Raw genomic sequence first — 26,845 nt, 5'->3', positions numbered from 1 at the left:
GAAGAGTGAGCGTGGGCAGCCTCGCAACCCGTGTATGTGGCTGTCCTGGACTCAGCCAGCCACCTCCCGCCGCCCCTGCTTTCTGAGTCAGGGATGGGAACCCAATTCCAGCAGAGGCGGGGCTGTATACGGCGGAAGCCCAGCGGCACACGCCTCCCGGCCACCACAGCAGAGAGGCCGCGGTCTCCACCTCCCAATGCTCCGGTGCAGGCGGCAAAAGCAGCTGCCCAGCCAGGCGCCCCCTCCTAGGGGCTGGTCCCTCCACATGGGACCCCAAGTCCCAGGGCAGAGAGGGGTAAGGCAGCCCCTCACCTCGTAGGTGTAGTTGGGGCAGGACACCAGCAGGAAGAGCCACGTGAAGGGGTTCTTGGTGGGGTATGGGATCTTCCGCGTCTTGGACCCTGGCAGGCAGGACAGAAGGAGGAAGTCAGACCCCCTCACCCAGCCCAGCTGTCCCCTTGCCCCCAGCAGGCACTCACCAGCGGGCCGCAGGTCCCGCAGGGCCATGTGGATGGAGAAGTTGCCGAGCTGACAGATCTGTCAGAGAAGCAGGATCAGCCTAGGGCCGCCCAGACTCCCCTGACCCCGTCCCCACACCCAGCCTCCTTACCACAAAGATGGCGAGCGCCAGTTTCACCTGCTGAGCTCCGTAGGCTGAAGAGAAAGCAGGGAGGGGAGCCCATGAGAGGAGGACCCGCTGGGTGGGGACCGTGGAGGAGGGAAGGATGGTCTGAGGCCACTTACTAGGGGGAGTGTAGAGAGGGTGATTGATGTAATAGGCCATCCACGCGGCGAAGCCCCAGTAGTAGGTGCAGTTCTGAAAGGGAGCAGGGCAGGGATGGGACTTGGGCCAGCACCGGACAAGGCAGATTCTGCCCAAGTCTCATCCCGAGGGGCCTGGGAGCATGGTGGGAAAGGACAGGAGGGGCCTTGGGGCGGGGCTGGGGAGGATAGGCGGGGCCAAGGGGTGAGGCTAGGGCAGGGTTCTGTGAGGGCGTGGTGGACAGGAGGGGCCTAGGGGTGAAACTGGGGCGGGGCTCTGCAGGGGCGGGGCTGGGGGGATAGGCGGTGCCTAGGGGTGAGACTGGGGTGGATAGGCAGGCCTAGGGGCCCGACAGGGGCGGGGCTGGGGAGGACGGGCGGGGTCTACAGGCTCTGTGAGGGCGGGGCTGGGGAGGTTAGGCGGGGCCTAGGGGTAGGGCTCTGCTGGGGTGTAGTGGCAGACAGGAAGGGCCTTGGGGTGGGGCTCGGTGGGGGCGGGGCGGGGTGAGGCAGAAAGGCGGGGCTTAGGGGTGAGGCGGGGACGGGCTCTCACCTTGAAGATGTTGCGCAAAGGCATAGTGCCATGGGAGAAGCGGTGCACGAAGAGCGTCTCCAGCAGGCGCTTGATGTAGTGGAATGAGTGACAGATGCAGGCGAGGCTGGTCGGGGGGAGCAGGCTCAGCTGGGGCTGGTCCGGCAGGTCTTCTGCCTTCCCCTACCCTCCTCCCACCTGCCCCACTTACTGCACCACTGTATGCCGACTGGACGTAAAGTCATATTTGTGGCCATAGATGAAGGGCACTCGGAAGTAGAAGAGCAGGTAGATGAAAAGGGGCCCCGCGTACTCTGTTAGGAAGACCTGAAAGTAGAGGGGGGCAAGATGAGTCACCCAATGTGGCTGACGGGAAAAGAGGCTGTGGGTAGGGTCAGGACTCACCGTCACCCAGCTGATCTGGGCCCCCAGGTCCCGGAAGTACAGTGTGGCCGTGGTGCCCACGGGCAGCTTCTGCAGAACATCCTCATCCTTCAGGGACTTGCCCTCTGCAGAGAGGCGGGCCAGGGCTCAGGGGCTACCCGGGCCTTCTCCCACTGCCACCCAGGAGCCCAGGGGGCGGGCCGAGTGGACAGCTGTACTCACTGGGGTCCAGGCGGAGGGACTGGCGGGCGGGGTACCACTGCGGATCTGCAGGGAGAACAGGGCAGTTACAGCCCAGAGCCTGGCAGGGCTCAGCCGGTCCGCTGCCCAGCCGCTGTGCCAGCTTCTCAGGGTTCCCAAGGTGCAAGGACCCCAGGACTCCACAGCTCCTCCCACCTGGGGGCAAAGCCTCAGGCTTGTGCAGTTTCAGGACACAGGCCAGAAGAGCGCAAGCAGAAGCAGGATCTTGTCCTTCCCAGAGCCTAGCAAGGGCGTTCCTGCGGAGTGCCACGTGGGGGCGCCTGCCCCAGTCACGCCCCAGAAGCCTGGGCCACACTGGGGCATCTCTGCAGGCCCCTGGGAGAGGGGTGCAGGATGGGATCCCTCCCACCCTAAGGTCCCTGGTCAAAGGGGTTGCAGGGGCAGTGTGGCCGGGCCTAGAACTCACGGGTCTTAGTGAAGAGGTTCTTGATCTCCGCAATGGTGGCATGGGGCTCCACCTGGGGGAAGCATAGGCGCAGGGACGTCAGCTCTGCGGGGAGCCCAGACTCAGGATGGGGAGGTACTGAAGGGGATGGCAGGCTGGGGGTTGGGCTGCAGCTATGGGAAGGGGGAAGGGCTGGGGTCCAGGCCTCTGCCTGCAGTCAGGGAAGGACCACCGAGGGCCCTGCCAGTGCAGTGACAGCAGGGGTCTGGGGCTCCACTTTTACCCTCAGCCAGCAGGCCCCAGCCCAGCTAGTGGCCGATTAAGCATGGGAAGGCGAGCCTGCTTCTCTGCCCCTCCTCTCCACTCCTCACCCATGACTCTCCCAGGAGCAAAGGCCCTCTGTCCTCCCCAGGGACAGCACAAGCCCCTTCCCCCAGGCCCGGCCTCAGCAGGGGCAAGGCTCACTCCTCCACCGCCCTCCCAGGACCAAAATCCCCGCAGGGTCCACTGAGACTCCTGTGCCTCCATTTCCCCGCCACACCCAGGGGACATGGCTATCCACCCTACCCCAAGTGAGGGCATACCCCTCCATAGGGCAGGGGGTGGGGCACAAAGGGCCCCACTGGACAGCTCCTGGGCTATAAGGATTGGGGTCCCGGGCCCAGTGCCCTTGGCCCAGTGCAGCCCACGCCCCAGTTCTACCTTGTCCAAGAAACACAGCTTCTCCCTTGTCTTTGCATCCAGAATCTCCACCTCGAAGAAGAGAACAGCCTTTTTAGGTTTCTTGGCCACCTTTGGGGGTGTGGGCCTGGGGAGCCCATTGAGGCCAGGGAGGAGGCCTGGGGTGGCCTCCCGGGCCAACAAGCTCAAGTTCAAGTCCATGCCGCCTGCCACCAGCCCTGCCACTCGGCTCTGCCCACGGTGGCCAGCAGCCCCAGCTGCCGGCCGTCAGCCCCCACCACCGACCTCCCCACGGGAAGCAGCCCTGGGCCGGGCAAGCGCGATCAAATTCTGCCGCGGTGCTGGAAAGGAGCCCGTGCCGGCCCTGGCACTGCCGACTTCTGTGCCAGATGTAACCCGAGTGGCAACCACAGCCACAGCCCAGCTAAATATAAAACCACCCCAGACTGCGCCCCCCAGGAGCCATGCCACAGACCTTCTCTGAGGGGGGCTTGGGAGTCTCCCCAGGGAGCCAGGCTGCCCTGAAAGCAGCTTTTGAGTGGTCACCTCAAAACCCTCAACGGCACCAGCACAGGGAAAGCCCCAGGGGCAGGCATGACGACACCTCCCAGCCCCCGCCCTCACAGAGCCAGTGGCTGGAGGAGAGTGAGAGGCCAGCGGGCCGTGCAGGCCCCGGCCCGCAGCTCAGGCCTAGGGAGTTCACTGGGCTTGGAGAAATCCCAGCTATTTTGAGAATCCGCGAGACAGATCATCCATTTCCCCTTCTGAGCTGTAAGAGACACTTTGGATTATTTTCCTTGTGCATTTGTGTTACCAGGGAGGTGACAGATTCTGGAGTTATGGGTGCAGAGAGCCTCTCTCGAAGTGTGGAAAGGATCAGGGTGTGTGGAAGTTTTAGGCAACCGCCTCCAGCTTGGGCTGATGAGGTCTCCCCAACCTTCCTCCCCACCCACTTCTCACCTTGTAGCCACCTGTGGGGCAGGCTTTCCACTGAGTCAGCCCAAACACTGCACCCTCACCCAGGACCTGCGCCCCACTAAAGCCCGGCGCTTCCTGCGTCCAAGAACCAGGCCTGTGCCAGCCCCTGAGGGAGGAGTCTGGCCCAGCCCTCCCTGAGCCCCCAGGCCAGTGATGAACAATGCGGGTGCAGAGGGGCAGGGCTGGAGGGAGGCAGCCCCCGGGGATCTGACCCACCCTATGCAGGGGTCAGTGCAATCCTATTATACAGGGGTCGTGGCAAGCAGGCAGGCCTGATCCCAAGTCAGCCACCAGCCAGCAATTCTTGAGGGACCCTTCCTACCCACAGAAACCCAGCGGGGGCCCCCAGAGGCTGCCTGAGGAAAAGGAGCAGGACACAATGCTCAGAAACAAACCTCTGGGCTGGGGCCATCCCAGGGCAGGCCCATCCACCCAGAGCCCAGGGAGACCGGGCCAGGGCAGCTAGGGCCCACCCTGAAGATGAGGGCACCACGGTCAAGCCAGAGAAGCTGGGTACCCCTCCTGCACATTCCCAACGACAGTGGGAGACAAGGGGGCTTGGTGGCCTGCACTCGGGAACCATAACCAGCCCTGCCTTGTAGTCCCTGGGGGACCCCAGGCATGTCACCTCTCTCTAGGCCTCAGAAGGGGGCAGGTAGGAAGCAGACTACCTCCCAGGACTGTGACGGTCCCCTGAGACAATGCATGGGGTACACTAGGTGACCCCTGACAGATGGGAGGCACCCCATGGGATAGGAGGCATTGTTGCCCATGGGTTTGGTTCAGATCCCCACTCCCCTGCTGGCCTGGCAGTCACCACAACATGGGGGCCTATTTCCCCAGCTATGACACACTCGCCCCCACTTCCTGGACAGGAGGGCGGGCATGGGCCCAGCAGCCAGGAAATCCTGGCCCATGGGGCCTCCTGAGTCCCTGCTGTCAACTCCAGGCACTTCCTAGCCTTGTGGCCTCTAGGGGAAGGTTACTGAACTCCTCCAAGCCACAGCGATAACAAGGCCAAAGAGCTGGCACATGGAAGGGCCAGAAAAAAGAGCTCGGTCACACCACGCAGGACGTTGGGCCCCACCAAGGGGATATGTAGGATAGGGACAGAGGACACGGGGCGGGATGCACGGGAAAGGGTTAGCACAGCAGGGCCCTGGGCGGGCACGGGGCCTGCCCTGTGGCTGCAGGTATATTAATAGTTCCTGGGCCCCAGGCAGGCAGTGCCCACATGCCTCCAAGCCCGTGTGGCCTGTAGGAAGGCAGCCCAGCGTCCACAGGGAGAGAAGGCCTCCGAGTTCCTGCTGAACCACTCAACAGCTTAAAATACAACCAGCCCCTCTCCCTGTCCAGCCAGCTGCTAGTGGGAGGGGTGAAATCCTACCCTGCTCCCCCCAACCTGGGCACCAAACCAGGGCCCAAGAGGGAGAGTACGGCCATCGGGGTCCCGGCTAGCTGCTGGGAGAGGACGCCGGGCTGCGGCAGGAGGGGGTAGCCGAGAGAGGGGCCACGCTCACAGCTGCAGCAGTGGTGCCCAGGCCAGCCTGAGGCCCAAGGAGAGGAGACGCCCAAACCTGCAAGGAGGTAAGCCTGGGCTGCAAGGCGGCGCCTAGGGGCCCCTGCAGACAAGAATGCCCAAGGCTAGGGCCACCTGGGCAGGATGAGTCCTCAGTGGGACGGCCGTCCGTCTCCCATTTCCTGCCCCAAATCCCCAGCTCCTCGGCCATCTCCTCCTAGAGAGAGGACTGAAAGGCTCTGGGGGGAGCAGGAGACCTCTCCGTACTATTCTTGCAATTCCCTGTGTCTCTATAATTTTTTTTTTTTTTTTTTTTTTTGAGACACAGTCTCACTCTGCCGCCCAGGTTGGAGTGCAGCGGTGCGATCTCGACTCACTGCAACCTCCGCCTCCCAGGTTCAAACGATTCTCCTGCCTCAGCCTCCAGAGTAGCTGGGATTACAGGCACACACCACCACATCCAGCTAATTTTTTGTATTTTAGGAGAGATGGGGTTTCACCATGTTGCCTAGGCTGGTCTCGAACTCCTGAGCTCAGGCAATCCACCACCTCGGCCTCCCAAAGTGCTAGGATTATAGGCGTGAGCCACCTGGCCCGGCCTATAATTATTTCTAAGTAAGAAAGTTAAATAAGATATTCCAGGTGGGGTAAAAGAAATAAGTTATGCTAGGAAACAAGCCAGACACAAAGGTCCCATATCTATGCAAAATGCCCAGAGCAGACAGACAGAAAAGCAAATTGGAGGGGCCAGGGGCTGGGCGGGGGGAATGGGGAGTGGCGGCTGCTGGGTACCCGGTCTCCTTTCAGAGTGAGGAAAATCTTCTGGAACGAGACAGAGGTGGAGGCTGCACAATGATGCACGTGTACTCAATGCCACTGTTCACTTTTAAATGGTTAGTTTCATGTTACATGAATTTCACCTCAATAAATTATTGTTTAAAGGGGTGAGGGGTAACAAACAGGCCCCACATACCCATCAAAATAAAAACAGTCGGGTGGGAGGAGCAGGAGAGGTTCCCCACCCCTCAGAGGGAGGGCCTAATGTGAGACCTCATCGAGGGCTCCGCGCCCCACACCCCACTGCCACCCCAACCTCTGCTCTGTGCCTGCCACACACACACACACACACACACACACACACACACACACGCCTGCCCAGGCCTGAGGCCAACAGGGGGCAGGGGCTCCCAGGGGAAGCCCAGGGCTGCAGAGGGTACAGGCAGCTGCTGAACAGAGCCCCAGGCAGGGGATCCTGAGCACAGACGGGGAGGTGGCAGGCTCTGGCCCCATCTCCAGGAGAAGCGGTGAGGCAGGGAGGACAGGCAGGACCTCCTGAGGAAGCCCACGGAGCCACTCGGAGGGGCTGGGAGGGGCTGAGATGCTCTGGGTGGATGAAGGGATACCTGTGGGAGGGGGGCTACTGGTGTCAGCGAGGTCCCAGCACTGGCCACGGGCAAGGGGTGAGACCCCCATAGCCTCAGGCACGACGGGCAGGGAGAGGGCAGGAACGGGCAGACAGGCAGGCGCTCTGGCCTGGGGCACAGGCTGGTGGCTCTGCAGGCCTGTGGCTCTGTGATGACAGTTCCACTAGCCTGAGAGGAATTCTCACCAGGAGGCCCAAGATTCCCGGGCCCAGCCAACAGCAACTCGTGGCAGCACGAGGTTAGGGCAGGGCCAAGAGCCAGGACACAGGGTGCGGCGCGAAGCCCACCCTGCAAGAGGGAGCAGGGGCGAGGTTTGTGCCTCCCAAGCCCGCAGGGGAGTGCCGCAAGCAACAGAGCCCCTGTCTTCACTGTCTTTGTGATCATGAAGATATTACTAATGGGGGCAGGAGGAGTGAAAAGGGGGGCTCTCGTTGTCTAAGCACTTGTCACAGCTCCTGGGAACGCGCCCGCCTAGTGGGTGAACAACCCAGAGAAGCAGACCTGCCCATTTCCTGGCTGTGTGGCCCTGGGCAAGTTACCCAACCTCTCTGAACCTCCATTTCCTCATGGCAAAGTGGGCTGTCCCCAGCTGCCATCTGACAGGGTTACCATAATCATCCCCAGTTTAGGATAAATCTTATTAAGGATAAATATAGGCCGGGCGTGGTGGCTCACGCCTGTAATGCCAGCACTTTGGAAGGCCGAGGCGGGCGAGTCACGAGGTCAGGAGATCGAGACCATCCTGGCTAACACGGTGAAACCCCGTCTCTACTAAAAATACAAAAAATTAGCCGGGTGCAGTGGCGGGTACCTGTAGTCCCAGCTACTCGGGAGGCTGAGGCAGGAGAATGGCGCGAACCCGGGAGGCAGAGCTTGCAGTGAACCGAGATCGCGCCACTGCACTCCAGCCTGGGCGACACAGCGAGGCTCCATCTCAAAAAAAAAGAATAAATATGATGACCGGGCACGGTGGCTCATGCCTGTAATCCTAGCACTTTGGGAGGCCAAGGTGGGCGGGTTACCTGAGGTCAGGAGTTCAAGACCAGCCTGGACAACATGGCAAAACCCCGTCTCTACCAAAGATACAAAAATTAGCCAGGCGTGGTGGTGCATGCCTGTAATCCCAGCTACTCAGGAGGCTGTGGCAGGAGAATTGCTTGAACCCAGGAGGAGGAGGCTGCAGTGAGCTGATATCGCACCACTGCACTCCAGCCTGGGAGACAGAGCAAGATTCCATCTCAAAATTTAAAAAAAGAATAAATATGATTAGGCGGGGCACTATGGCTCACACCTGTAATCCCAGCACTTTGGGAGGCCGAGGCAGGCAGATCACCTGAGGCCAGGAGTTCGAGACCAGCCTGCCCAACATGGTGAAACCCCGTCTCTAATAAAAATACAAAAATTAGCCAGGCATGGTGGTGTGTGCCTGTAATCCCAGCTACTCAGGAGGTTGAGTCAGGAGAATTGCTTGAACTCGGGACGGTGGAGGTTGCAGTGAGCTGAGTTTATGCCATTGCACTCCAGCCTGGGCAACAGAGCAAGGCCCTGTCTCAAAATAAATAAATAAATAAATAAATACGATTAGACCAACACTAGCAGAACAGCCATGCCAGGTGCACAAGGGGGCCAAACCCTGGCAGGATCCACAGGCCCCTTCTCCTGGGACGCTGACCATGCTCTTGAAGGGGCCCATCCACAGGAAGCCAGGGCCAGAGAGCTGGTGCATTGATGCCTCGCCCAGCTGGTCACAGTGAACCCAAACCCTAACAATAGCGAGATACTTTCGGTGCAGAGGCCGAGCTGACCCGTCACCACCGGGATGGCTGCAAGCGGCGGAGGCTGCGACGCTCCCCACTGCCCCCTTGTGGCCGCACAGCCTCACTCCCGCCTGGTGGAAGGGCGCCCGCAGCAGCCGGCTCAGGAACAGTCCCAAAGCCGATGTCAGGGAGGCAGACAGCTCTGGTGCAGAATGGGACCTTAACCCTGGCCCTGCCACCAGCCAAGATAGCTCAGGGAGCCTGCATTCATTTATCCATTCATTCATTCCTGCCTCCCTCCTTCCCACACCCCAGGCACTGTTCCAGCTCCTGGGATATGGCAGTGAAAAAAACCAAGCCAGCCTCTGGGGTTCATGGGACCTGAATTCTAGCCTGTGCATGCTGGGGAAGCAGGGGGTGGGGGCAGATAGCCATAGCATGTTTTGTCACCAAGAGTTGTGAACAAAACTAGAAGGTTGTGGGGGAGGTCAGAATGTGGTTTTTTTTTTTTTTTTGGTTTTTGTTTTTTTTTTTTTTGAGAGTCTCGCTGTCGCCCAGGCTGGAGTGCAGTGGCGCGATCTCGGCTCACTGCAACCTCCAAGAGGATGGCCATTTGAGAGTGGTCAGGGAAGGCCTTTCTGAGAAAGGGGCGTGTGAAAAAAGGCCAGTAGACAGTGGGGGAACCAGTACAGTCCAGGCAGAGGGAACAGTAAGTGCCAAGGCCCTGAGGCTGGACCATACCTAGCATGGCTGAGCAGGAAGGAGTCCTGTGTGGCCTGAGCAGAGTGAGTCAGGGAGAGAGTGGGAGGAGGTGAGGGCAGAAAGGTGATGTGGCGGTCTGTGCCACGGCTTTGTGGGCCACGGGGAGGACGTTAGCTTTTACTCTGAGTGAAGTGGCAGCCATAGAGGGTTCTTGAGCAGAGGAGGGATGAGACTTGGCTCAGGTTCAAGACTTGGCTTCCCCAGCTTTACCTGCTTGCCACTGCTGGGTGGAACAGACTGGAGGAGTGAGGGCAGAAGCTGGGAGCAAAGAGGGAGCTATAGAGAGGTGAAAAGTGGGCTGGGCGCAGTGGCTCACGCCTGGAATCCCAGCACTTTAGGAGGCTGAGACAGGATGATCACTTAAGCCCAGGAGTTCAAGACCAGCTTGGGCAAAATAGCAAGGCTCTGCCTCTACAAAAAGTATTTATAAAAATTAGCTGGGTCCACGCATGATGACTCACACCTGTAATCCCAGCACTTTGGGAGGCTGAGGTGGGCAGATCACCTGAGGTCAGGAGTTCGAGACCAGCCTGGCCAACATGGTAAAACCCCATGTAAAAACACAAAAATTAGCCAAGTGTGGTGGCACACACCTGTAATCCCAGCCACTTGGGAGGCTGACGCACAAGAATCACTTAAACCCAGGAGATGGAGGTTGTAGTGAGCCAAGATTGCGCCACTGCACTCCAGCCTGGGCAATAGAGTGAGACTCTGTCTAAAATTTAAAAAAAAAAAAAAAAAAGAATAAATAAAAATACAAAAAAATTCGCTGGGCATGGCGGTGGGCACCTGTAATCCCAGCTACTCAGGAGGCTGAGGCAGGAGAATCGCTTGAACCCAGGAGGCAGAGGTTGGAGTGAGCCGAGATCACACCACTGCACTCCAGCCTGGGCCACAGAGCAAGACTCCATCTCAAAAAACAAAAATAAAAAATTAGCCAGGTGTGGTGACTCGCACCTATGGTCCTACCTACTCCTCAGGGGCTGAGACAGGAGGATCGCTTAAGCCTAGGAGTTCCAGGCTGCAGTGAGCCATGACTGATCGCACTACGGCACTCCAGCCTGGGGGGACAAAGCAAGACCCTGTCTCAAAAAAAAAAACAAGGCCAGGCGCAGTGGCTCACGCCTGTAATCCCAGCACTCTGGGAGGCGGACGTGGGCGGATCACGAGGTCAAGAGATCAAGACCAGCCAGGCTAACATGGTGAAACCCCATCTCTACTAAAAATACAAAAATTAGCTGGGCACGGTGGCACGCGCCTGTAGTCCCAGCTACTCAGGAGGCTGAGGCAAGAGAATCGATTGAACCCAGGAGGCGGAGGTTGCAGTGAGCAGAGGTCAGGCCACTGCACTCCAACCTGGTGACAGAGTGAAACTCCATCTCAAAAAAAAAAGCACAAGGCAGAGACAAGCAGTGAAATTCTGGACAGATGTGGAGGTGAAGAGTGGGTGTGGCCTGAGAGTGGAGTGGGTGTGGGGATGAGAGGTACAGGGAAGGAGGGAGGAGCAGGCACTACCTGAGCCAAGGCTGTAAGAGCTGAGCCTGCAATTCCTGCTCATCCCCTGGAGGTGCAGCCTGAAGGCCTGGCACACACAGCCATGCACAGAAGGCCTCTGGAGCTTCGGCTTCCCCAGCTTCACAAACAAGCCAAGCCTGGTGCTTCCCAGTCCTCTCCCGGCTGTAAACAAGCAGGTTCAATGGCCTTGCTGGCTGCAGAGTCCACACCACAGGACCCAGCAAGGCGCCTGCCTGCCCTCTCAGCCCCAGAAGAGGGGCAGACCCGGGCCAGAGGGGGAAGCTTGGATTCTGGGCCGGCCTCATCTCCCATGGCTTATGAACCTGAAACTTCTGTGTGTCCTAGGACGTGACCTGCCCAATGGTGATGAGTGAGAACAGCGACCAACAGTTATTTCACGTTCCCTGCCCGGGGCTGGAACTGCCACAGCTTCCCAGACATCTCTCCTGCAGCAGCCGGAGGGAGCAGGAGCCATTAGCTCCATTTCACAGATGAAGAGGCCAAGATCTAAGCAGTAAATCCCAGAGCCCAGAAGACCACGCGTGCATGTTGAAAGCCAGGCCATACCCCACCACACATGGGCCTCCAGGGCCCCCTTGCAGAGCTGATGTGGTGCCGCACAGCCCACCTGTTGAGCTCAAAGCTCCGGCAGGCTCTCTCGGACCCCGCAGGGGACTGCACTCCCTGGTAGGAAGCATCTTCTCCCGAGTCTGGGGCACAAGAGGCCTGGCTGGGGGTGCGAGCCCTGGTCAGTGCAACCAGGGCCCCAGGTAAAGACACAAAGGGCCTGACAGGTCCTGCAGCTGGCCAGCCAGGCACTCACCATCCCCGCGCCGGGCACAAGCGCTGCTGCACTCATCGCCTGAGCTCCCTGTCCAGCCAATGCCCAGCACAGAGGTCGGAGGGCTGGCCCGATCATGCCCAGAGCCACGCCGGCCACCTCGCCCCCATCACCTCGCCCCCATCACAAATGCAGAGACTCCGGCACATTCATCTGGACTCCGGCTCAGCGGCTCAGCCCTCTCGGCTCCCTTTCCTTCCCACTTCCAGAAATATCAAGTCAACCTGCTAATGCCAGGATGGCTGAGAAGACCTAGGGCTCAGCTGCCAGGAACCCTGCACAGGCCACACCTGCTCGGCCAGAAATACCACCTTCCCCAGTGGCCTCAGCGTATGACCTCGTTTCTCAGTGGCACCCGGGGGCGGCTGCACCAGCCTCCCCGAGGCGCCATGGTGGAAGTAGAATGTCACCCAGGGTGGGGAGGAAGGGCTGAGAGTGGCTGACCTCCCACTCCCAGGTCCCTGGACCGCTCTGCTCCTGTCTTCTACCCGTGCTGGCAAGACGAGAGGTGCCAGGGTCTCAATGCCAATGTCTCTGGGCTCTCGGATCCGAGGCCAGGGCCAGGTGCAGAGGCAGCGGTAGCCCGGGACCCGGAGAAGCTGGAGCTGCTGTTCCCAACCAGCAGAGCCCCGAGCAAGCAGGCAGCAATCCAGCCTTGGAAGATGGTCATCGGACGCACGAGCTCCTGGCTTGGGTGAGCAGCCACAGCCATTCATAGAGGATGAATATGGCACAAGACAAACACAGTGGGAAGTTGGAGAACCTGGGTCTCAGCCCTGGGCCTGCCCCCCATTCTCAGTGGCACCCACAGCATACACCCATCCCTGGGGTTATGCCCTCAGGGGCTCCGAGGAGCACTGGCCCACCCAGAGCGACGCTGATCTGGCCCGTTTCATTCAGACGTGACATCTATCAGATGCTCACCCTGTACCTAGGACTATGCTGAGACCGCCACCCAGGCCTCACCCAGGCCCTATAAGAAAAAGACTGGGCCGGGCGCAGTGGCTCACACCTGTAATCCCAGCACTTTGGGAGGCCGAGGCGGGTGGATCACGAGGTCAGGAGATCGAGACCATCCTGGCTAACACGGTGAAACCCCGTCTCTACTAAAAGTACAAAAAGTTAGCCGGGCATGGTGGCGGGTGCCTGTAGTCCCAGCTACTCGGGAGGCTGACGCAGGAGAATGGCGTGAACCCGGGAGGCGGAGCTTGCAGTGAGCCAGAGATTGCGCCACTGCACTCCAGCCTGGGCGACAAAACGAGACTCCTCTCAAAAAAAAAAAAAAAAAGAAAAGAAAAAGACTGTGATGCCTGTTAAGTGGCTTGGAAAACTGGGGCTTGGGAACGAGGAAGCCCTCGCCCAAGGTAAGTAGCCTGGAAGTGCCCATGTGAGTGTCCACCCAGCTTGCTCAGGCCCAAAGCTCCTAAAATAAAATAATGCCTCCATCCTAGAGAGCAGGGCTATGTGCAACAGAGAAAGGAAAAGGCAGGCCGGGCACGGTGGCTCACGCCTATAATCCCAGCACTTTGGGAGGCCAGACTGGGAGGATTGCTTGAGCCCGGGAGGTCAAGGCTGCAGTGACCTATCATTGCACCACTGCACTCCAGCCTGGGGGACAGAAGACACGTTATCTCAAAAAAAAAAAAAAAAGAAAGAAAGAAAGAAAGAAAGAAAAGAAAAAGGCCGGGCGCGGTGGCTCATGCCTGTAATCTCAGCACTTTGGGAGGCCAAGGTAGGTGGACTGCTTGAGCCCAGGAGGTCAAGGCTGAGTTATGACTGCACCACTGACTGCACTCCAGCCTGGGCGACAGAGCGAGACTCCATCTCAAAAAAAAATAAAAGAGAAAGAGAGAGAGAGAGAGAGAGAGGGAGGGAGGGAGAGAGAGGAGGGAGGGGGAGAGAGAGAGAGAAAGGAAAGAAAAAGAGGAAGAAAGGAAGAAATAAAGAAATAAGGGTAAAACCAAACAAAAGAAAAACAAAAACAAAAAAACAAAAAACCCACCACCCTGGATGCGATCCTCCAGCAGACACTGAGAACTGAGCCTCTCTGCCTGGCCTGAGGACCCAGCCCGCTGGCCTCTGCCCCACAGCCTCACACAGCCAGGCTGTACCAGAGCAAAAGGTCTATCAGCAACTCATACCACAGGGGGGCCCAGGCAGGGTTTACAGCTGTGGCAATGCCTCCTGCATGTTTTCCTGTCACTAGCTAAGACAGCCAATGGGCCTAGAAAAGCAGGGGCGGTCCTCAATGCTGACTGAGAGGCACCGCCACAGGGGGAAGTGTCAGACCTGCCTTGCCTGTCTGCTTCTCCAACTAGTAAATGGGTGTGCCTGCAAGACCATCTAACACAGGGACTGCTTAGGAATTAGGGAATTCCTGCAGCCTGGGCAACATGTCAAAACTCCTTCTCTACACAAAATATAATAATTGGCCAGGTGCGGTGGCTCACGCCTGTAATCCCAGTACTCTGGGAGGCCGAGGTGGGTGGATCACCTGAGGTCAGTAGTTTGAGACTAGCCTGGCCAACATGATGAAACCCTATCTCTACTAAAAATACAAAAAAATTAGCTGGGTGTGGTGGTGGGTGCCTGTAATCCCAGCTACTCAGGAGCCTGAGGCAGGAGAATCGTTATGAACCTGGGAGGTGGAGGTTGCAGTGAGCCGAGATCGCACCACTGCACTCCAGCCTGGGTGACAAAGCAAGACTCCATATCAAAAAAAGAAAAAAAAATAGTGTCTTTGCAGACATAATTAAGGATCTTAAGATGACATTATCCTGAATTTAAGGTGGACTTAATAAGAGAAAGGAGTGTCCTTATAAGTAAAAGGAGCGGCCGGGCGTGGTAGTTCATGCCTGTAATCCCAGTACTCTGGGAGGCCAAGGTGGGCAGATCATCTGAGGTCAGGAGTTGGACACCAGCCTGGCCAACATGGTGAAACCCTGTCTCTACAAAAATTAGCTGGGCATAGTGGTACGGGCCTGTAGTCCCAGCTACGGGGGAGGCTGAGACAGGAGAATCGCATGAACCCAGGAGGTGAAGGCTGCAGTGAGCTGAGATCACGCCACTATACTGCTGCATGTGCAACAGAGTAAGACTCCATCTAAAAAAACAAACAAACAAAAAAACTGACACTCCTGGCCGCTGGGGCCAGCCCTCAAGGAGCTCCAGTGTAAAGGCCAAACACTCAACTCCCCAGGTCCCAGACCCCCAGGGGATGGTCCAGAACTGCATCCCTGCACCCACAGCTGGGTGGCAGTCGGTGACACCTGGGTCTCTCTCCAACTCAGGGCAGGAAGGCACTGTCGGACCAGGAAGCTGGAAGGGGGCCAGAGGCTGAGCCCTGCAAATACAGACTGACTGGAGGAGCAGGAGGAGCTCATCCGGGCCAACCCCCGACTGCCGAGTCCAGCAGACAGGTTAGTCCACCCCCATGAGCTCAGCTTGCCAAAGAGCCTAGACTGGGATCTACGTGGCAGGCCTTATACACGCAGCGGCAGCTAACACCACCCGCCCACTCACAACCAGCCAGGCACGGAGGCTCATCCTCAACACGAATCATCTCCTTTACAATGTATTCATTCTCTTTTGCAGGTAAGGAAACTGAGGCTCGTTTGTTCACTGACACATGCCAGGCACTGTTAAGGACTGTGGGGTTCAGCTATAGAAGGAGAGACAAAAATCTTTGCTCGCATGGAACTCACATCTTAGCAAAGAAAGAGTGACAATGAAATAAATCGCTATATGTAATATGTTCAAAGGTGACGTGCGACATGGAAAGAAGAAAGGAAAGGGGACAGGGAGTGGCAGTTGAAGGGGGCAGGTGTATAGTTTATTTTTTTTATTTTTTTTTTTGAGACAGAGTCTCACTGTGTTGCCCAGGCTGGAGCGCAGTGGCACAATCTCGGCTCACTGCAACCTCTGCATGCCAAGTTCCAGTGATTCTCCTGCCTCAGCCTCCTGAGTAGCTGGGATTACAGGTGCATGCCACCATGCCCAGCTAATTTTTGTATTTTTAGTAGAGATGGGGTTTCACCATGTTGGTCAGGCTCGTCTCAAACTCCTGACCTCGTGATCTGCCCGCCTAAGCCTCCCTAAGTGCTGGGATTACAGGCGTGAGCCACTGCGCCTGGCCTACAGTATTTTATAAAGAGGCCAAAAGCTGAGTGCAGGTCAGGTACGCTGGCTCATGCCTGTAATCCCAGCACTTTGGGAGGCCAGGGCAGGAGGATCACTTGAGCCCAAGAGTTTGAGGCCAGGCTGGGCAACATAGCAAGACCCTTATCTCTACAAAAACTTTTAAAAACTTAGCCGGGTTAGGGGGCCAAGGAGGGCAGATCACAAGGTCTTCAAGACCAGGAGTTCAAGACTAGCCTGGCCAATATGGTGAAACCCCATCTCTATGACAAATACAAAAGTTAGCTGGGCATGGTGGCACATGCCTGTAGTCCCAGCTCCTTGGGAGGCTGAGGCAGGAGAACTGCTTGAACCCGGGAGGCAGAGGTTGCAGTGAGCTGAGATCGCACCACTGCACCCCAGCCTGGCGACAGAGTGAGACTCCATCTCAAAAAAAAAAAAAAAAAAGTCCAATTAAAGGTTGTGGAAATAATTCTGTGAAGGTAATGATGGCTTAGACAAATGGGTCAGCAAACTACAGCCGATAGGGCAACTCTGGTCTACTGCCGGCTTTTGAACCAACTAAAAATGGCTTTAACTTTTGTTTTATCTTTTAAAAAATACATGATGTTTTTACCTTTTTAAGTGGATGGAAAAAAAAATCAAAGAAACCTATTTCATGATATGTGAAAATTAAATTCAAATTTTGGTGTCCATAAATAGAGTTGTATTGAACACGCCATGCTCACTGGATGTCATCTGTGGCTGCCACAGTGGTATCACTGCTGCTGAGATGTCTGAGATGGTTGGATGTGGTGGCTCCCGCCTGTAATCACAGCACTTTGGGAGGCCAAAGTGAGCAGATCACTTGAAATCAGGAGTTTCAGACCAGCCTGGCCAACATGGTGAACCCGTCTCTACCAAAATACAAAAATTAGCCAGACGTGGTGATGCGTGCCTGTAATCCCAGCTACTTGGGAGGCTGAGACAGGAGAATTGCTTGAACCTGGGAAGCGGAGGTTGCAGTGAGCCGAGATCGCACCACCGCACTCCAGCCTGGGCAACAGTGCAAAACTCCGTCTCTAAAAGAAAAAAAAGAGACGACAGAGATGAGCAGTGCTGCAGAGACCCTTAGGCAAAGCCTAAGATCTTTGCTAGCTGGATTAAGTCTGCCAACCCCTGGCTTAGGCCTGGTAACGGCAGTGAGGCTGATGAGAAGTGGTTAAATTCTAGAATGCTGAGCTAAGGGATGTGCTGACATTTGGACATGAGGCATGAGAGAAAGAGCAGAGTCAAACAGCTTAGGGCCTGGGTAACAAACAGGCCGGAACTGCCACCAACGGGGTGGGGAAATGCAGGTTCAAGAGGAAAAATCAGAAGCTCCATTTTGGACATGTAAAGTTTGAAATGCCCATTAGGCCCAGGCACGGTGGCTCACACCTGTAATCCCAGCACTTTGGGAGGCTGAGAGGGGGCGGATCATGAAGTCAGGAGATCGAGACCATCCTGGCTAACACGGTGAAACCCCATCTCTACTAAAAATACAAAAAATTAGCCGGGCATGGTGGTGGGCGCCTGTAGTCCCAGCTACTTGGGAGGCTGAGGCAGAAGAATCGCTTGACCCAGGAGGCAGAGGTGGCAGTGAACCGAGATCACGCCACTGCACTCCAGCCTGGGTGACAGAGCGAGACTCCGTCTCAAAAAAAAAAAAAGAAATGCCCATTAAACACCCACATGGTTGGGAGGCCAAGGCAGGAGGATCCCTCGAGGCCCAGAGTCCAAGACCCAAGACCCAAGACCAACCTGGGCAACATCGCAAGACCCCATTTCTACCAAAAAAAAAAGTAGCCGGCTGTAGGTGGTATGCACCTGTAGTCCTAGCATAATCAGGAGGCTAAGGCAAGAGTATCACTTAAGCACAGGAGGCCCAAGCTGCAGTGAACTATAATAGCACCATTGCACTCCAACCTGGGTGACAGAATGAGACCCTGACTCAAAAAAAAAAAAAATATTAAGTACAGTGGCTCACACCTGTAATCCCAGCACTTTGGGAGGCCAAGGCAGGTGGATTACCTGAGGTCAGGAGTTTGAGACCATCCTAGCTAACATGGTGAAAACTCATCTCGACTGAAAATACAAAAAATTAGCCAGGTGTGGAGGCACATGCCTGTAGTCCCAGCTACTCTGGAGACTGAGGCACGAGAATCACTTGAACTTGGGAGGCAGAGGTTGCAGTGAGCAGAGTTCATGCCACTGCACTCCAGCCTGGGCAACAGACTGAGACTCTGTCTCAAAAAACATAAAATAAAATAAAATAGGCCAGGTACGGTGGCTCACGCCTGTAACTAATATTTTTACCTAAGCTTTAAGAGTTGCAAAAGATGTCATTTCTGGCCTACTGTCGGTATTAAAAATTTTACATAAACATTTACGGGACTCTGTTAAATCTATCTAGAGTCTAAATGCTTTAGTAATTTGAAACCTACCATTATCCCTTTAAAAAAAAAATAAGAGGCTATGAATAAGCTCTTTAACATTTGCTCCCTTTTTGCTTTGGTTTCTGTTCCCCTCCTTCATAGGATCTTATTCTAATACATGTTTATGACTGAAGGTTAGCACTGATTACCCTATCATGTTGATCAAATTGAAATTTAATTTTTAGGCTGGGTGCAGTGGCTCATGCCTGTAATCCCAGCACTTTGGGAGGCCAAGGCGGGCAGATCACTTGAGGTCAGGAGTTTGAGACCAGCCTGGCCAACATAGTGAAACCCTGTTTCTACTAAAAATACTAAAGTTAGCTAGGCGTAGTGGTGTGCACCTGTAGTCCCAGCTACCTGGGAGGCTAAGGTGGGAGAATGGCTTGAACCCGCCCTCAGCGGTGGAGGTTGCAGCAAGCCAAGATCGCGACATGGCACTCCAGCCAGGGCAACAGAGCAAGACTCCGTCTTAAAAAAAGAAAAGAAAAAATAATGTTTAAGAAATATTTCAGTGACCAAAGGTTCTAAGCATAGAAAGAAAAATCCAGGCTAGACACGGTAGTGCATGCAGCCAGGCCAAGATAGTGAGAGCCCTGTTTCTGTAATAAATAAATAAAAAGAAAATTTCTGCAGGAGGTTGCTCACTACAACCTCTGCCTCCTGGGTTCAAGCAATTCTCCTGCCTCAGCCTCGCAAGTAGCCAGGATTACAGACACGTGCCACTGCACCTGGCTAATTTTTGTATTTTTAGTAGAAGAGGGGTTTCAGCATGTTGACCAGGCTGGTCTTGAACTCCTGACCTCAAGTGATCCGCCCACCTCAGCCTTCCAAAGTGCTGAAATTACAGGTGTGAGCCACTACACCTGACCTAGGGTGGAGTTTTCTCAGAGCAAAAAAAAAAAATCCCAAATCTAGAATTCCTTCTGAGTTAGATGCCCAAAAACTTTCAGTGTGATCTATGATCGGAAATGTCTGTAATGATTTCCCAGCTGAGTAGCCCCCAGCGCCACCCCCATGATTTTTCTGAAAGCAGATTTGTGACCACCCCAGGTGCAGAAGGACTTGGTCCCCAGGGACGAGCTAGCATGGATCACTTCCTCACCTTCCAGGCAGGTCTCCCAAGAGTCAGTGGCATGGCAGGCGTGACCCAGCCAGGAAGGGAGATCAGGGTCCCAACTCCTAGTCCAGCCATGTCCTGGGGGCTCTATGTGGCCCAGAGGAGCTCTGATCAGGCCTTGGATGGAATACTGAGCCACTCAGCTCTGCCTGAGGGAGGCTGCAGTTACCTGCTGCGTTGTGACCCATTTCCGATGCTCCTCGGGGACAGCAGGAAGAAGCCGGGGAACCCACACAGCCCTTTCCTTTCCCAAGCCGCAGCCCTTTCCCAAGCACAGCAGGGATGTACTTGTCACACGGAGACCTACAAAGGGCTCAACCGTGTGCAGGGGTGTCTGTCACTCCCAAAAACCTTTTCTGCTAACTGTGCAGTTTGCAGTCGCCATGCACGCAACCAACACGGACTGTGCCCCTTGCCGCGTCGGGCCTGCCTGTGCCAGCTGCTGGGCTCGGTGATGAATGGCAGTCAGGTGGGTGTAACAAGAGCGTGCGGGCAGCGATCCAGGGGCTGGGATATGACAGTGCGCACGACTGAGAGAGGCCATCCCCCCCACCCCCTAGGCTTGCTGGTGCTCAAGGGGACATGAACAAAGCACCTATTACATAATACGGGGTCACGATGTACCAGGAGCTGTGGAGAGGAGACAGCGGTGCGGAGGGCCCAGAGGGCCACAGTGGGTGTGCCCGGGAAGGCCCTGCTGAGGAAATGGGATTTCAGCTGAGGGCCAGCATGAGGCTCCCTGGCGGGGAATGCAAAGGCCCTGGGGTAGCACAGAGCTTTGGGGAAGCGGGTGACACCCGGAGGCTGGAACAGAGTAAATTTTAGGGGGAGCAGCTAAGCAGCAGGCTGGAGCAGAGCCAAGACAAGTGCTTTAGGTTTTACCCTTGAGCAATGAGGAATCGCTGGAATGCCACAGGCTGCTTTGGTTTCTTGAATCATCTCTCTGCTGGGGACAGAGGAACAGCAAGGGAACAAATGTGGCTTCAGAGACAGTGGTGAGAGGCTTAGAAACAACTCAGGGCAGAGACTCGGGTGCTTGGACCAGGGAGGGAACAGAGAAGGGAAGGAGTGAAAAGGACACCGTAGTTCCTAGATTCTGATGTGTCAATGGTTCAAAACAAGCCACCTGCTGGGCATGGTGGCTCTTGTCTGTAATCCTAGCACTTTGGGAAACAGAGGCAGGAGGATCACTGGAGCCCATGAGTTCAAGACCAGCTTAGGCAACATAGCAAGACCCCGTCTCTACAGAAAATTTTCAAATTAGCCGGGCATGATGGCATGCACCTGTGGTCTCAGCTACTTGGGAGGCTGGGGCACAAGAATCCCTTGAACCCAGGAGTTGGAGTTGCAGGGAGCCGTGATCGTGCCATTGCACTCCAGCATGGGCGACAGAGTGAGACCCTGTCTCAAAAAAAAAAAAAAAGGAATGGCCAAACACCGCAGGAGCAAAAGATGAGCCCGGTTCATGGAAGAGCAGAACCCTCTGCTACTATCACCAAGGATATGCTATAAGCTCAGGACCCGCACTCAAAGCCAGACCTGCCAGTCCCATAGAATGGCCGCACACCCCGAGATCATGCAAGCATCCTCGTCCTGATCAGTTGCAGTGACTTTTGAGGGCAGGCATCAATTATGCGGCTGAACGGCTGAGCCTGTCCTGTGTGCTCCGTAAGACAGTGGCCTCTATCAAACATACACATACTTGTTGCACAAGTATCCAGAGACCCTCCCCAGGGCCAGGGGTTACAGGGGAGAGCCAGGGGCTTACACAAACATGCCTTATCAGAAGGTGCCAAGTGCTGTGTGGAGAACTCAAACATGAGGTGACAAGGTGATGAGTGTGGCCTGGGTGAGTCAGGGGCAGAGGCTTCTCGGAGGTATGTTGTCACATTCAGACCAAGACCACACAGCCAGCCTCTCCAGAAACCATCCCCACACCAGTATTCGGATAGGGATTCTCCAGCTCTGTCCTCTGTGGATCCCCCACCCCTGGCTGGGAGATTTTGTTAAACTGTTCTCCAGGCCCGGCACGTTGGCTCACACCTGTAATCCTAGCACTTTGGGAGGCTGAGGCGGGAGGATCATTTAAGGTCAGGAGTTCGAGACCTGCCTGGCCAACATGGTGAAACCCTGTCTCTACTAAAAATACAAAAATAAGCCAGGTGTGGGGTGGTGCATGCCTGTAATCCCAGCTACTCAGGAGGCGGAGGCAGAATTGCTTGAACCTGGGAGGCAGAGGTTGCAATGAGCTGCGATCACACCATTGCACTCCAGCCTGGGCAACAAAGGGAGACTCTGTCTCAATTTAAAAATATATATATATTCTCTGAAACAAGTAGTATACAGGCAATACACTGTTTCCAACTATACATGTCTCCTCAGGAATTCCAGTATCTGCACACACACACCCCCACCCCACCCTCTGCAATCCTCCAACCCCACCCAGCTCCTGAGAAACATTCATTCAGCAGCTCCACCCATCTGCCCACCTCCTGAGTTAGACACTTGAGGTGTCTGGGGAAACAGCTTCTCCCCACAAGGAGCCTGGAGGCTCAGCTCCGTGACTTCAGCCTGTTTCCAGATGTTTCCTGAAGCCCCAGGGCTTGTGTTAACTTCCCACCCCCACCCCCAACTTGGCACCCCACCCTGAGGACAAGCCCAGATCCCACGCTCTGGCCAGTGATCCCTGTTCACTTTCAAATGGAAAAAAAAAAAAAAAAAGAATTTGGAAGGACCCAGGAGACTGCATAAAGCCCTGCATTCTCTCAGGCCGTCTGTGAATGGCTGGTGGGCTCTGCTTACATAAGAGCCTGGTTCGAGCAGGGACAGAGGCAGGGCCATGCCAGCCTGTCACTGTGACACAGCTACAGGGCCACAGAGAGGGCCTTTATACCTTGCAGGGCTGGGAAACACTCATGACCCACATGCAGCTAACCATGTAACTGGGGTGAGTCGCTCTGCTCCCAGTAAGCCCCACACGCAATCCACGGTACACTTCTCAGAATAAGGAACAAATGCTCTGTGCATTTTTATTACAAACACCATGGTGGGCAGGTGCAGTGCCTCAATGCCTCTAATCCCAACACTTTGGGAGGCCAAAGCGTGTAGATCACCTGAGGTCAGGAGTTCGAGACCTCCCTAGCCAATATAGCGAAACAACATTTCTACTAAAAATAAAAAAAATTAGCCGGGAGTGGTGGTGGATGCCTGTAATCCCAGCTACTCAGGAGGCTGAGGCAGGAGAATTGATTGAACCCAGGAGGCGGAGGTTGCAGTGAGCCGAGATTGCACCACTGCTCTCCAGACTGGGCCACAAAAGCGAAACTCCATCTCAGAAAAAAAAAAAAAACACTATGGCATGAGGGCCCCCTGAGGACTTAAAAATGAACTGCCCTCCAATAGGGAATCTTTTAGGTAAAATCAGTAGAATGTGGTCGGGCATGGTGTCTCACACCTGTAATCCCTGCACTTTGGGAGGTCAAGGCAGGAGGATCACTTGAGCCCAAGAGTCGGAGACCAGCCTGGGCAATATAGCAAGACCCCATCTCTACTAAAATCAATAATTCATAGGTAATTGAATAAAACAGAAAAGGGACTTTCATTGCCATCAAAATGAGGCAGGGCACAGTGGCTCACGCCTGTAATCCCAGCATTCTGGAAGGCCGAGGTAGGCGGATCACTTGAGGTCAGGAGTTCGAAACCAGCCTGGCCAACATGTGAAACCTGGTCTACTACACATACAAAAAATAAGCCAGGCGTGCTTGCACGTTAGCTGGTAATCCCAGCCAATCGGGAGGCTGAGGCAGGAGAATCGCTTGAACCCAGGAGGTGGAGGTTGCAGTGACCCAAGATTGTGCCATTGCACTCCAGCCTTGGTGACAAGAGTGAAACTCCATCTCAAAAAAAAAAAAAAAAATGAAAAGAAGTCCACAGGTCTCTCTGGGTGGCTACAAAGCCCTGCCCTGTCAGCCTCATCCCTCAACGTGGGACATCTGCAAACTCTGGGCTCCATGCCTCTGCACACACCACTCGGTTCCCTCTGCCTAGAACACCATTCTCCTCCCTGGCCCCAAAGACCTCGACCTTCAGGCCTTGGCTTAAATGAAAAGATCTTGAGGACAGAGAATGTGGTTCGTTCATCCCAGGATTCTTAGCATTGATAAGAGGGAAAAAACATGTTGGAACAAATGAACTAATGAGTAAGTGATGGACTGGAAAACAGAGGCAGGGTCCCATGACGGGAAAAGGCCTGGACCAGCCGGACCCGCCCACAACCTGTGCGGTGAGGGAAGACCCCAGTGTTGTCTCGGCAGCTTCCATCTCAGAAGGGCCACTGTGCCAGGAGGGTTGAGATGATGGGGAACAGGACAGCCACGGGCAGGATGGACCCAGGGCTTGTGGCCAAGAGGCCAGAAGAAGCCGGTTCCCAGCCAGGCACGGTGGCATACACCTAGAATCCCAGAGCTTTGGGAGGCTGAGGCAGGAGATCACTTGAACCAAGGAGTTCAAGACCAGCCTGGGCAACATGGTGAGACTGCGTCTCTACCAAGAAAAATCCTTTAAAAATTAGCCAGGCACTGGCCGGGAACAGTGGCTCACACCTGTAATCCCAGCACTTCGGGAGGCCGAGGTGGGCAGATCACTTGAGCTCAGGAGTTCGAGATCAGCCTGGCCCACATGGTGAAACCCTGTCTCTACTAAAAATACCAAAATTAGCCGCGTGTGGCCTGTAGTCCCAGTTACTCCGGGGCCTGAGGCAAAAGAATGGCTTGAAACCGGAAAGCGGAAGTTGCAGTGAATCGAGATCACTCTACTGCACTCCAGCCTGGGCAAGAGCAAAACTCCAACTCAAACAAACAAACAAAAAAAGCAGCCAGACATAGTGATACACACCTGCAGTCCCAGCTACTTGGGAGGCCGAGGCCGGCAGATCACTTAAGATCAAGAGTTCGAGGCCATCCTGGCCAACATGGTGAAACCTCGCCTCTACTAAAAATACAAAAATTATGGCCAGGCACGGTGGCTCATGCCTGTAATCCCAGCACTTTGGGAGGCCCAGGCAGGTGGATCACTTGTGGTCAGGAGTTCAAGACCAGCCTGGCCAACACAATGAAACCCTGTCTGTACTAAAAATACAAAAATTAGTGGAGGGTGGTGGTGGGCACCAGTAATCCCAGCTACTCGGGAGGCTGAGGCAGGAGAATGCTTGAATCCCAGACACAGAGGTTGCAGAGAGCCAAGATCGCACCACTGCACTCCAGTCTAGGTGACAGAGCAAGACTCTGCCTCAAAAACACACATTTTTTAATAAATAAAAATACAAAAATTAGCCAGGCGCAGTGGCTCACGCCTGTAATCCCAACACTTTCGGAGGCCGAGGAGGGTGGATCACGAGGTCAGGAGATCGAGACCATCCTGGCTGACACAGTGAAACCCTGTCTCTAGTAAAAATAAAAAATAAAAAAAAAAAATTAGCCAGGCATAGTGGTGGGTGCCTGTAGTCCCAGCTACTCGGGAGGCTGAGGCAGGACAATGGCGTGAACCTGGGAGGTGGAGCTTGCAGTGAGCCGAGATCACGCCACTGCACTCCAGCCTGGGCGACAGAGCCAGACTCCGTCTCAAAAAAAAAAAAAAATTAAATAAATTCAAAAATTAGCCAGGCATGGTGGCGGGTACCTGTAATCCCAGCTACTCAGGAGGCTGAGGCAGGAGAATCACTTGAACCCGGGAGGTGGAGGTTGCAGTGAGCCAAAATCCCACCACTGCACTCCAGCCTGGGCAACAGGGCAGGACTCCGTCTCAGAAAAAAAAAAAAGAAAGAAAACACAACCCAAGCCCAGATGGGCTGCGAAGGAGATAAGTGGGGTGCCAGGGTGACAGGCAAGGGGTTGGACTCTAGATTGGATGGCCAAGGAAGGTCTCTCTGGGGGACATGGAAGCTGAGCGCTCGGTAACACGAAGGGCCAGGCATGAGAAAAGCAGAGGGAAGGGCATCCGGGGCCGAGGGAATAGCATGTGCTTAGGGCAGGAACGTGGTTTTGGGTATCTGTGAAAGACAGTAGCGTAGTAACAAGTGAGGAAAGCAGGGGACAGATGACAAGCCTCTGAGGGAAGGTTCTGAGCCATGGCACACTAAGATCCTCCCACTTACAGGCAAAAAGGCCTTCTGCCTGTGGCTCGGTGGGGAACAGTCAGCTAGGAGGGAGCAGGAACAGAAGCAGTGTGCTCCTAGGTGAGGCAGCTGTGACAGGCACCTGGTGGCCAGACTGTCTTCTAGCCTCCACTTCCTGGGATGATTCTTTGTCACAACAGGTTAAAAAGTGGGCTCTGAGTGTTGTGTGACTTCCCCAAGGGTCTTCCCATGAAGAAGAGCTGATCATCTAAAAATGTGACTTGCAGCCAGGTGCAGTGGGTCACGCCTGTAATCCCAGTACTTTGGGAGGCCGAGGCAGGTGGATCACGAGGTCAGGAGATCGAGACCATCCTGGCTAACACGGTAAAACCTCGTCTCTACTAAAAATACAAAAAAAAAAAAAAAATTAGCCGGGCGTGGTGGTGGGCGCCTGTATTCCCAGCTACTCAGGAGGCTGAGGCAGGAGAATGGCGTGAACCCGGGAGGCGGAGATTGCAGTGAGCCGAGATGGAGCCACTGCACTCCAGCCTGGGTGACGGAGCGAGACTCTGCCTCAAAAAAAAAAAAAAAATGTGACTTGCATGGTGTGTGACATTATATCAAAACTGAGGCACTGGCATCTGGGCTTCTTCCTCCGCCTTCTGGGCATATGATTTGACATCAGTCTGTCTCCTGGTGCCTGGTGGACCTTCTTCATTAAGTTTTGAAGCTTTTCTCAGCCAGGCGCGGTGGCTCATGCCTGTAATCCCAGCACTTTGGGAGGCTGAGGCGGGTGGATCACGAGGTCAAGAGTTCAAGACCAGCCTGGCCAAGATGCTGAAACCCCGTCTCTACTAAAAATACAAAAATTAGCCAGGCATGGTGGCACGTGCCTGTAATCCCAGCTACTCGGGAGGCTGAGGCAGGACAATCACTTGAACCCAGGAGGCAGAGGTTGCAGTGAGCCAAGATTACGCCACTGCACTCCAGCCTGGTGACAGAGCAAGACTCCATTTCAAAAAGAAAAAGAAAAAAAAGAGTTTTGAGGCCTTCCAAAGAGGTCAGGTGCCAAAAGCATCTCAGGCAGCCCTGGGGATGCTGATCTGTCCTTACCTGCCTAACGTGGGTCCCTCTCCGCTTAAGGATTTTTACCCTGCCTGTGGGCCGCGAAGCATGCTGAGCACTTCACACTCCCCCACAGGCCCCCAGGTGTCCTTATCCT

At 55.3% G+C, this 26,845-nt stretch overlaps 1 protein-coding gene across 3 annotated transcripts in view; it reads right to left on the bottom strand.

The window, feature by feature from the left end:
* Positions 1-26,845, bottom strand: part of TECR (trans-2,3-enoyl-CoA reductase) — a 36,079-nt gene that overhangs the window by 377 nt on the left and 8,857 nt on the right. The window contains exons 1-11 of one of the 3 annotated variants that reach the window (XM_016935318.1): positions 20,394-20,465; positions 3,027-3,077; positions 2,346-2,397; positions 1,901-1,945; positions 1,700-1,803; positions 1,506-1,621; positions 1,316-1,421; positions 745-817; positions 611-654; positions 480-537; positions 313-401 (exon numbers count right to left, since the gene is read on the bottom strand). In XM_016935318.1, the coding sequence (XP_016790807.1) occupies positions 313-401; positions 480-537; positions 611-654; positions 745-817; positions 1,316-1,421; positions 1,506-1,621; positions 1,700-1,803; positions 1,901-1,945; positions 2,346-2,397; positions 3,027-3,077; positions 20,394-20,450 (795 nt within the window). In that variant the 5' untranslated portion in view covers positions 20,451-20,465. Of the gene's footprint in view, positions 1-312; positions 402-479; positions 538-610; positions 655-744; positions 818-1,315; positions 1,422-1,505; positions 1,622-1,699; positions 1,804-1,900; positions 1,946-2,345; positions 2,398-3,026; positions 3,078-3,480; positions 3,628-20,393; positions 20,466-26,845 lie in introns of those variants that run through there. The other 2 variants (XM_063801288.1, XM_016935319.3) reach the window with 2 other exon arrangements.

The sequence above is a fragment of the Pan troglodytes genome, chromosome 20 (genome assembly GCF_028858775.2).
Source record: "Pan troglodytes isolate AG18354 chromosome 20, NHGRI_mPanTro3-v2.0_pri, whole genome shotgun sequence".
Taxonomy (NCBI): Eukaryota; Metazoa; Chordata; class Mammalia; order Primates; family Hominidae; genus Pan; species Pan troglodytes.
This window is presented reverse-complemented; position numbering and strand designations above follow the sequence as displayed.